General features: G+C 36.5%; 1 protein-coding gene across 1 annotated transcript; it reads left to right on the forward strand.

Annotated features, from left to right (window-relative positions):
- Positions 1-367: 367 nt before the first annotated feature.
- Positions 368-1,372, forward strand: LOC129061194 (protein FAM76B-like). The gene is given in 1 exon segment (XM_054561847.1): positions 368-1,372. A coding segment is annotated over 1 exon segment (1,005 nt).
- The last annotated feature ends 10,878 nt before the right edge of the window (positions 1,373-12,250 follow it).

Here is a 12,250-nt window from a genome sequence, read left to right on the forward strand (position 1 = left end):
TGTTCAGTGAGAAATCTCCAGCACAAAACCACACAAACCACTTTTTACGCATTCAATCAGTTACCACACCATCTTCATACACTACACAAATCTTTTTCTTACATTTCAGTCACATTTTTACCTTTCTTGAAATAATAAAGCATAATATGCTGAAAATGTTGTGTATTTTCTCCCATCTTCAACATTAAAATGGTTGCACAAAAATTCACCAATTTTGATGTTTTTTAAAAATGCACACTGATATGACATCTGTCATAATACAATCTAACAAAATTGTTTCGAATGAAGTTAAAGACAACTAAGCACTACTAGAGCCACCTTACAGATAAAAAAAAAAACTTTTGGGAGGAGGAGACTGAGGAGCAGGATGGTGGCCTCGGCCCTGTACGCCTGCACCAACTGTACCCAGTGCTATCCGTTCGAGGAGCTCTCCCAGGGCCAGCAGCTCTGCAAGGAATGTCGGATTGCGCATCCTATTGTAAAATGTACTTACTGCAGATCAGAATTTCAACAAGAGAGCAAAACTAATACACTTTGCAAGAAGTGTGCTCAAAATGTGAAGCAATTTGGCACTCCTAAGCCTTGTCAGTACTGTAACATAATTGCAGCATTTATTGGTACAAAGTGTCAGCGTTGCACAAATTCAGAAAAAAAATATGGACCACCTCAGACCTGTGAACAGTGCAAACAACAATGTGCTTTTGATTGGAAGAAGGAGGGAAGAAGAAAGGTTGATGGAAAATTATTGTGCTGGCTCTGTACTTTATCATACAAGAGAGTCTTACAGAAAACAAAGGAGCAGAGGAAGAGCTTGGGATCTTCACATTCAAATTCATCTTCTTCATCTCTTACTGAGAAAGACCAGCATCATTCAAAACATCATCACCACCATCATCACCATCACCATCGTCACAGCAGTAGCCATCACAAAATCAGCAATCTGAGTCCAGAACAAGAGCAGGGACTGTGGAAACAGAGCCATAAATCCACTGCAGCAATTCAGAATGAAACTCCAAAGAAAAAGCCCAGATTGGAATCTAAGCCATCTAATGGAGATAGTAGCTTTATAAATCAGTCAGCAGATAGTGGGGGAACAGACAATTTTGTCCTTATAAGTCAACTGAAAGAAGAAGTGATGTCACTTAAACGTCTCTTACAGCAGAGAGACCAGACCATTTTAGAAAAAGATTAAAAGTTAACTGAACTAAAAGCAGACTTCCAGTACCAAGAGTCAAACTTGAGAACAAAGATGAACAGTATGGAAAAAGCTCACAAAGAAACTGTGGAACTTCAGGCCAAAAACAGAGAACTACTAAAGCAGGTTGCAGCATTGTCAAAGGGTAAAAAGTTTGACAAAAGTGGAAGATACTAACATCCCTTTGAGAAAGTTACTGCTTTAGCATTTCTGCTGAAAATGTTAATTTGAAAAAAATTCTGTGAAGCCCTTAAATTCTGTGTAGTGGAAAAATATTTTTGCACACCAAATGAACTGGCTTGTTTCCTATTCACTTTTGTAACTGACATACAGCATTTTTTAAGTTGTAAAACATTCAAATAAAACTTCAGCGGGTTTGAAGAAACTTTTTAATTATATGATACCAGGAACTTTTTTGCCAGCAATTGTATTAAACAGTTGTAAAAGGAGTACATGAGTAGTGCTTTTTTATAAAATGCAACATGCAATAATAGAATAAGTATGGTTTTAAGAAATCAGAGCAGCAGGGTTTTTGTTTTATTTTTGTTTTATACCATGGTAATTTCAGATAAACAGGTTTCAATTTAGAAATACAAAAAACTTTTAAACAAGGAAAATGGTGAATACTCATTTTTTTGGTAATTGTTTCCCTTTGTATCAACATTAATTTAGGAGGGAATCATGGTGCTTTTATTAAATGAGCTTCAGAGAATATGTAAATATATTTTTAAAGTTTACATCATTAACATTAGTTAGTAAACTGGTATTTTCATTATTGCTATAGGAATTTATGTTTATTGTACAGTATCCAAGGTAAAATGTGTTTTGTCTTGTAAAAACTACTGTGGATTTTTACTTACAAGTGCCTTTTTGCCACCTAATGTTTTTATTTATAGGAATGCTGATCTTTTGTATATAGTTTTTTTTTAAATCATGTTTAATAAATGTATATAAATGCATATGTACAGAAGCCTATTTTAAAAGGAAATCAAAGTTGCTAGTAAAATGTTTGAGGTTGCATTAAGAACTGATGATGCAAATAGACTTTAGATGATTTTGTGGTTTGTTTCTGTGTGATAAGGGAAGCAGTTGGTCATTGAATTCATTGAATTATGTCAAAATACTCCCCCATAGATTTAATTTTAAATCATTTCTTGATAGAGTAATTTTATTTTTTATGGGATATGGCTTCATGTTCCTATTTTGTAAGTTACATGTTTTGCTTTATTTTTTCTTTTATAATTTTTTTAAAAATTTATAATTTTTCTGCAGTGGTCCATATACCTGCTTTCCTTATAATATGTGGTTATCTAAGTCAATATTTATGTACACCATAATTAACTTGTAAGTTTAAGGCAAATCTGGAAAAAAATTAAATAACTATTAAACCAATCTGTGACTATCTTTGAATAAATTGGAATCTATTGTTTAAGATTCAGGTACTATTTATAAGAAAATTATATAAGAGTCTTTAAAACTGTCTATAAAAGGTTAGGGTAGGATGGGATAGGTTATGGGAAGTTATTGACTAATTATATTTTGATCCATTGGTTTTCAGCCTATAATGGAATTGATATCCTACTTAATAATATATGCCAGTTCAGACTTTTAGTTGAATTTTAAAGCATCGGGCATTGGTAGATATACTGGATAGAGTGGAACGTTCTTTCTCTAAGGAATTTATGAACAAGAGTAAATTTGTTTGAAGTAGACTGATTATTTTATCAAGTTTGGAAACTTTTTTAAAAACAGGCACTGATTATGAATGTCATCAAAGGTCATTTGTTCCTCAAAACACAGAATGATTGCAATTGTTTTTAACATTACTCATGTTTCAGTAGATTATTCCTGTGATTATTCATTATAAGTTAATATCATATAATTGTCCAATGTGAAAATATATAATCTACAGTAATTTTCAAGTGATAATAAAAGTCTGGACCAATCAGACTTGAAAGAACTAAACCAGTTTATTTTTATTAGATTTTCATGTAATAGTCCTCCTAAATTTAGTATGTTTAACGATACTACATACTGCCTTCTTAACACAGATTTTAATGTTTGCAGGATTTGCTAAGTTTATAAGATAGTCATTACCTTTCTCTAAAATTTTTAATGTTTTATATTCTGGTTTCATAGTCATTTGTCAGTCCACAGTGGTTATTATGGTTTTAAAATAAGCAAAATAAGCTGTGTAATAGTTCTTACACCTTGTTGGAGCCACTACAAAAGAAAGGTGCCCCTTATCACTTTTTAGGTAACTGATTGAAAATTGAAAATTAGTCTAAATAATTAAGCTTTGCTAAAATCTTTTAGAGGCTTTACACTATTTAGCACTAATTACCCTCTCCTTATTTCATGATTATATTTTATAACTTAATTTCTTTGCAATTGTATAAACTATCAATTGAGTCCCAGTCCTGGACCTATATGTTGACATAAGGAGCTCATATTCTTTAAATGTGGACCTGTAAGGAGATACTATGATGTGCCGTATCATGCTTCTTAGCCTGTTTTCAGCTATTAGCATTTACCAGAGAGGGTCATTTTGGCTCAAGTTATTCATGTATTAATAGCCTGTGAATATTACAGTCCTTTTTAGATTGTATTGGTCTAAATATGCATTCTGCGTGAACCTGTTAAGCTGTTCACATATATAGACTTGAAATACTGTATTTGTACACATCTGACTGTTAACATTTTGTACCTTTTTCTAAATACAATGTTTCACAATAAAAAACTTGTCAGAAAAAAAAAACTTTTTTGCCAATCAATATATCATCACTATCATATTGAAGAGATCATATATTGATCAGTGGTAAAATCTCTTTGTATCTGTTGTTGATTATTACAAATTAGAACCCCCCCAATTACTATAAACAAAAGGAGAATTTAGTAAAGTAGCAGGTAAAACTATTAACTATTAAAAGCCCTTACATGTTCAAAAAAACAAAAAAAGATCTAAAGAAAAAAGGATATGAAGGGATAAACTTAAGAGGCAATGTGTAAACATATGTAAAATAAACAAGGTTTGAACAAATAGACATGTGATAGTCTTTGATAAGAAGACTCAAGGTACTAAAGGTATCAACATAGAGTAAACCAGTCCATAGAGAGGAGATGGCAAAGCCATGTGCAACACCCAGTATCTTCCTCATCTGACACCACTGCCAAGAAGTCCTGGGACAGCTTTTGCCTGTGAGGGCAAAGATATCCTTATCACTTCCCTGAAGATGGCTGCTCACAGTCCAGACTCTCATCTGCTCTGGAATGTCATCACTCACTGGAATATGTTTTCTGACATGGATGCCACCTTCCAAAGGGCCTCTGCATGGAGGAAGCCATCTGGGAAGTCCCCTCTGATCCTCAGTCACATCTGCAGTGACTCACAGGTGGCCCCAAGTACAAAGGAGTCTGGCCTGAGTGTAGACTGAACAGGTTCCATGCCTCAATGGGAAGGAGTCAACTTGCATGTGCATTTTACATCCCAGAAGATGAGTTTATTTTCCACAAGGAGAAGAAGAGAAATCTGAGGCTTATGGGCCCTGCATGGGGTCAGCAACAGGGAGGAAGAGCCACCATGTTGTGACAGAAGACAACAGAGGTGGGAAACTGGCATCCTGGGAAACCTTCCCTTCCTCAGTTCTCCATGGGGCCTATCCATGAGTATTGTGCCATTGGTTCTGTGGAGGAAACTAGTGGTGGCAGACAGTGACCTGAGCCCATACAGTGACAGAACTCCAGGTGACACAATCAAGACCCTTGTCAAAAGTGGAATAGTGTTGGAGGAAACCTGGGGCAGCAACAGTGTAACCACCATGGGACCCCAGAGACAGCTGTAGCCATGGAGAGTAACCAGCAGGGACTAAGGCTGTTACAGGGAAGATACCACATCTGTCTTTTGCCTGCCCATTGCTTCTGGGATGGTGAATACTATCCATGCTGAAGCCAACAACTTATTTTTTTATCTCCTTTTTATGAACTCCTTGAGTGGGAAGGTTTTGGGAGGCCTCTACCACAGCCTGCTGTGCTTCCAGCCTGCCTCAGCCACTCCTGGTGGCCCACAACCTCTGGGCTCAAGTATGAGGTGGGTATCCTCAATCTCCTTGTAGATTGAATGCCCTTTGGTGGGTCAATGTCTCCAGTTCACCAAATGCTGCCAGAATCTGAGTCCTATGCCTGGCCAGTCCACACACCCATGTTTCTGTCTGGTCTCATTGGTACCTCAGGCTGAAATTTCTGATCTAAACGACTGGCACCTCTTCCAGGTCCCCAAAGAGGACAGAGCATGTCAGAGGTCCCTTCTATGTAAAATCATAATTGTATCAGATGTTGTGCTCTCTAGTGGCCTTCTGAGGAGGGTCTCATGTATTTCCTGCAGGCCAGTTACTGCCTTCTGATCCCTAGATCTACACTTACACTCACAGACTCTGCCCTCCAGGGCCCTGTAGGTGGGAGAGGGGTGCCTCTTAGCAAGAGCTCTGGGTCATTAAGCATGAGATGTTCTCTCAATTATTTGTCTAATGCATTAACTTTGTCATAAAAAAATGGAATTAATTTTATGTATTGGGTACATGAAAGCCAAAGCAAGCCCACTCTAAAAATGCATATAATATGTACAGTGACTATTTCTAGCACCATGAAGACAATTATTTTAAAAAATAAAATCTAGTACTTGTAAGAGCATATCTCCAGCAACTGTTGGGTAGTTATTCTTATCTGTTTTTCAGCAATGAAAATTCAAACCTATGTAAATGATTCTAAGTGTACTTTTATAAAACATGTTAAGTACTTTCAAGCCAAAAAAATGCCAATTTTCCTTAGGTTATTAATTTAATGTGATCCCAATAAAAATACAATTTGATTTTTTATTGAGTTAACCAAGTTAATTGACACCTTTATTTGGGAGGACAAACACCAAGAATAGTCAGATAAACCATGAAAAAGAAGAATGTTGGTTGATGGTAGGGACTGGGGGTTGATCCTACTAGATATTAAAATGCATAATGAAGTTTGTACAATATAAGAGTGTGATATTGCCTTGTGAATTGACAGAAAGACTAATGTAACAGACTGGAAATATTGGCATATGTTAAATTGTATTTGGAAATTTAGAATATGATTAAGGTAATATTTCACATTATTGGAGAGATGATAGGTGACTTAATAAATGGTATTGTAATAACTAAACAACCATATGGTTGAAAAGGCAAAAATGGATCTATTCCTATGTCTTAAATCAGTATATATTCTAAACGGTTCAGATTTAAATATAAAAAATGAAACTGTCTCAGCATTACAAGAATCTTGAAGCCATAGGGGCAAGAAACAGATTGTCTCCTTATGCCTCCAAAGAGAGTATGGTCCTGCTAATACCTATAAGGTGAAAATGGAGAGAAATGTCTTAATTATGATAAAAATCCAGGAATATAAGGAAAAATAGTGACACATTTGACTATATAAAAATAACAATTTTGCATGGCAAAAAAATCATGGTAGCTAGTCCCGGCTGGTGTGGCTCAGTGGACTGAATACCGGTCCGCACACTGAAAGGTTGCCATTTCGATTCCCAGTCAAGGCACATGCCTGGGTTGCAGGCCAGGTCCCCAGTTGGGGGCATACTAGAGGCAACCACACATTGATGTTTCTCTCCCTCTCTTTCTCCTTCCCTTTCCCTCTGTCTAAAAATAAATAAATAAAATCTTTACCAAAAATCATGGTGGCCAATCAAAAAGACACTGAGAAAAAGTATCTGCTACTAATACCTCTAAAAAAGTGATTTCCTATCTATATTCAAGCTTATAAATAAAGAGACATAGAGAAACCAATAACACTATCAAAGACATACATATAAGACTTATAAACAGTTAACGGGAAAAAAATGCAACTTGTCTTTAAACATACAAAAACAGGCACTATCTTTCTTTTAATGAAAGATGCAATTAAAACTACAGTAAGAGCCCTGGCCAGTGTGGCTCAGTTGGTTAGAACATTGTCCCATGCATTGAAAGGTCACATGTTTGATTCCCAGTTAGGGCACATACCTAGGTTTTGGGTTCGATCCTGGTCAGGTGGCAACCAATTGATGTCTCTCTCTCTCTCCCCCTTCCTCCCTCTCAAATATATATATAAAAACTACAGTAAGATACCACTTCAAAATTATTAGATTAGCAAAGTTCCAAAGGTCTGTCAATACACTCAGTTGGTGAGAATGTGAAAGAACACAAGCTTTCATGCATTACTCATGGAGATTCAAAGTGGTATGACCACTGTATCAAGCTTAATATAGATCCCAAAGATACCAGGTCCTAATCCCTGGAATCTATAAATCTGCCTTATATTGAAAAAGTGTCTTTGTAGATGTTATTAAATTAAAGATCTTTAAATACGGATTTTTATCTTAGATTATCTGAGTGAGCCCTATATTCAGTCACAAGCATCCTTAAAAGGGAGGCAGAGTGACAGTTAACACATAGAGAATATGACTATGCAGGTAACAGTTGAAATGATGCAGCTGCAAACCAAGCAACGCTGGCAGCTTTCAGAAGCTAGAAGGAGCAAGGTACAGATTCTTCCCTAGAGCCTCCAGAGGGAGCATGGCCCTGCTGACACCTTTATTTTGGCTAAGTGAAACTAAGTTAGGATTTCTGGCTTTCGGAACTGTAACAAAATAAATTTCTCTCCTTCTCAACAACTAAGTTTGTGGTAATTTATTACAGTAGCCATAGGAAACTAATGTAACTACTATGGAAAGGAATTGGATAATATCTAGCAAAATTATATATGCAATTACCCTTTGATTCAGTAATTCAATTTTCACAAATAATACATATGTATGTATAAGGACATATGTATTATACATATATTAAAGATCTACTGGCTATAACACAAAAAGGTGATAAATATAGACATAGATATACATATACATATAGATATATATTAATCGCTAGAGCTATTTTTTAAAGATTTTATTTATTTATTTTTAGAGGAAGGGAAGGAGACAGAGAGGGACAGAAACACCAGTGTGTGGTTGCCTGTTGCGTGCCCCCAACTGGGGTCCTGGCCTGCAACCCAAGCATGTGCCCGACTAGGAATTGAACTGGTGACCCTTTGGTTTGCATGCCAGTGTTCAATCCACTGAGCCATACCAGCCCGGGCTGTAGTGCCATTTTTATTGCAAAAGGATAAAAGAAACCTAAATACAGGGTAGGGCAAAAATAGATTTACAAGTGCGAGTATGAGAAAAAGAGTTTATTCTTGAATTATTATTTATTAATTATTGATTGTTTTCCATAAAAACAACTATAAACCTAGTTTTGCCCCACCCTATATGTATCAATAGGAGGTTGATGAATGAATAAACCATGTAGAACCACATAACTGTGTATAATCAAACTGCTTAAAAGAATAATGATGAATATCTCCACATATCATTATAGAAGGATCTCCAAGATACTGTTAAGTAGAAAAGTCAATGTCACAAAAGTGTGTATAGCATGATACTTTTTATCTAAGAAAAAGGGAGAGATGAAAATAAACAAATTTTTCCTTATATTAAAAATTAAAGGACTCATGGTTTTGTTCCAAGATATGCCAGATGCTTTTCTCTCTATTACTCATGTTAGGTACAGTTAAAAACCCTAGAAAGTGCATATAAAACAAACATAAGACTACTTTGAAAGGTGGAAAGAAGAACAAAGGCCAGCTATGGACCTTTGGACTTAAAAAACAACACAGCAGTGAGTTCTCTGCATTATAGTATTGCCTCATGTATTTCAGACTAGGTGCTACAGAAGCAGGAAACCCAGAAACACCAACAGTCACAGACAAAAAGAGCCCCAAGAAAAGCCTCTTATCTCTGGCCAACAGATGAGAAAAGGGGAAACCTAGCAAGACAGAAAGCTTTTGTAAAACGACTGCCGTTTGCTAGCCACACACCACAGAAAAAACTACAACACTACCCTAATCAGAGCATAAACTTCCATTCTCACTTATCTGTACTCAGGCACCCCTATCCACCTTCTGGGGTGGTATCAGAGGTCACCAATCAGGAAACCATGATATTTATCTCCACCTGGAGGACATGAGCCTCTCATCCCAGAGTCAGCTGAAGCCTAGTGGAGAACCTAGACTTTCCCCCTTACCTGGCAGGTTAGAGACAGCAACCTTCTTCCCCTATGGATATGGTTTATGGTGTCACCAGAGGCTTTCTAAAACATACAAATTAAATAAGATGCAGACCCTCATATCATAATACCTAAAATGTTCTGGTTACATTAAAAAATCACTGTTCTATCCAAGAACCTTGAAAACTTCAAATTGAGAAAAGAAAACCAACAGGCACCAACACTAAAATGACATAGATGTTAGAATTATCTGGATTCAAGGATTTTGAAGTAGCCATCATAAAAATGTTTCACTGAGTAATTACAAATGTGCATGAAACAAATAAAAACCAGAAAGTCTCAGCAGAGAAACAGAAGATATAAAGAAAAATCCATGAGAAATTTTACAACTGAAACACAATAACTGAAATTGAAAACTCAATGGATGAACTCAACAGCAGAATGGAAAAAAACATCAGTGAATTTGAAGATAGAACAATAGAAATTACACAATCAGAACAAAGAGAGAAAAGATTAACAACAAAAAAAGAACAAAATCTCAGAGGCCCATGAAACTATAACAAAGGATCTCATATTCTTTTTTTTTTTAATTCTGGAAGGAGAAGAGAAAGAGCATATAAGTAAAAAAGTTTATAAAGACCCATAATCATCAAATCTGGCAAAACCCCTAAACCTACATTTTCAAGAAACTGACTGAACCCCAAACAGAGTAAACACAAAGAAATCCACAAAAACACACATCAAAGCTCACAAAATTGAGGACAAATAAAATCTTGGAATCAGAGAAAGCCTATAAGAGAAAAATGGTATGAAGAACATCAAATTTCTTGTTAGAAATCGCACGGTTCAGAAGAAAGGGACATATTTTTCAAGTGCTGAAATAAAGGAAATGTCAACCTCAAATTCTACGTCCAACTGAATTATTTTCTGGGATTCAATGGTGATAAAAAGACATTCTCAAATGAAGGAAAACTAAGAGAATCTGTCACCAGCAGATTTACCCTAAAGGAAACAGAAAGACATTGATAAAAGAAAAAAAATCTAGGAACATCTAGAAGAACAAAAGAAAACGCAATAATATTTAAATATTGTCTTTTTCCTCTTGAGATTTCCAAATCCTGTTAGATGGTTGAATGGTTCTCAATGTATATAGAGGAAAGTTTAAAGACTGTATTACAATAAATGGTGGATGTTAAAAGGACTTTATTGCCCACACAATAGAAAAAGCTGATGATGCAGGCGCTCACCACTGTTTGGGGCACCTATTATTCATGAATGTACGAATCAATAAATGAATGCGAGGTATCCTGAGAAAAGGGTACGCATATTTTAAATAGACAATTAGGAATTGAAGATCACCTCCTTAGACATTTGGTTACTTTGGCCTCAATAATCTTTTCCCTTTCCTTAAAAGTATCTCTATTGGGATGCAATGTTTTCCAGGTGTTCCAAACTGTGCAAACACCACCTATTGCATTTTGTCAGATTCATTCCCTGGTTATTAGGCACTTCTGCTCTAAGATCAAAGGACTCATGGAATCCTAGTAATCATCCTTCACATCTTTGTTAATCCCTACATTTAGAAAGCTGTCAGATATATGAATTTAGAGATAAATGAATGGGGCATTATGGGTACACCTGGTAAACCAACTGCAGCTACCAAAAAATGATCAAAAGTAACAGAACAAACTGTGTATGCAGTAACCTGTGCAGGTGACATGGTTGAAATACAGGAATAAACCATCATATACCAGGGACACTGTTGTGCAGAAATTCTACTGAACATATTTGTAAAGGTCAGATAGTGTGGACGACATCAAAATGCACATTTGAGTAAAGTATGCAGAGCCCACGTGTCAACAACAGCAGTTAGCCAAGCATAAGGGAGTGTTTGATCAACAAATACAGTTCTGTTTGAGGGGTGGGCATAGTGTCAGATTTAACCCTGCAGAAATGATAAGTGTGCAAAAGCAATATGTAAGATAGTGAAGGTGAATGTTAAAGTTTGCCTAAACTTGTCAGAGCAGTGTTGTGGAGAGCAGGACTGAACTAAAATGGTGTCAGTCCTATTAACTAAGAAGCCATGTTTAGAGCATGCACAATAGAGCAATAATTCAGAGGGATGATACAACCTCTTGAGCATGTGCAGTACAACGTGGTAGACAACATGCACTTATCTGAAGGGTAATACTACCCTCTCAGAGCATGTGCAGTAGAGCAACATAATCAACATGTGCTTACCAAGGTCGTACAAAACAACACATGTTAATCAAAGGCTGATGCAACATTGCACAATGCAAAAGTATGAAAGCAAAAGCCTTCAAACAGAGAGCTGGGAGAGCTGAGAGGAGCTGAGGCAGATAAGAGATGCTCCGCTGCTCTCATTGACACTGCCCTAGCTGACTCTGAAGCTGCCATAGACTCTGCTTTGCAAGACACTGACTGGCTGTCTCCTGGACCTGATCAGGACTCTTGGGACTCGGGGTTGTTATCCCTTAATTCTCTTGTGTGATGTTATTGCTGATTGCTTCTGCTGATTGCTGAGTGGTTATTATTATTATTGAGTTGTTATAGATTTGGATTTAACCTGCATTAATAAAAGCTGAGTGAATAGCATAGTCACCTGGGTTGACTCACTCTTCTTATTCCTTGGTGCTGTTGTTGCCTGTGCCCTGGAACCTCAAGTCCATGACAAAGGCTGGAGGTTGGCTTACAGTAAAGACTATAGCACAGATACACATAAGGTTCGAGTATCACTAGCGACAAGAGTGGTGGTTGTGCTACAACTCACTGAGCTGACAAAAGAAATTGAGGCAATGAAGGAGAAGGAAAGCATGAGTGATCTTGGAGGATGCAGAGATGAAACTGCTAATAAATGGAGTAAGTGCTCTGGTTAAGAACATGACTCCAGTAGGCAGGGGGAAACTCG

This window comes from Pteronotus mesoamericanus, unplaced genomic scaffold (assembly GCF_021234165.1).
Source record: "Pteronotus mesoamericanus isolate MK-2021 breed Mesoamerican mustached bat unplaced genomic scaffold, CSHL_Meso_final scaffold_550, whole genome shotgun sequence".
In the NCBI taxonomy this organism is placed as follows: Eukaryota; Metazoa; Chordata; class Mammalia; order Chiroptera; family Mormoopidae; genus Pteronotus; species Pteronotus mesoamericanus.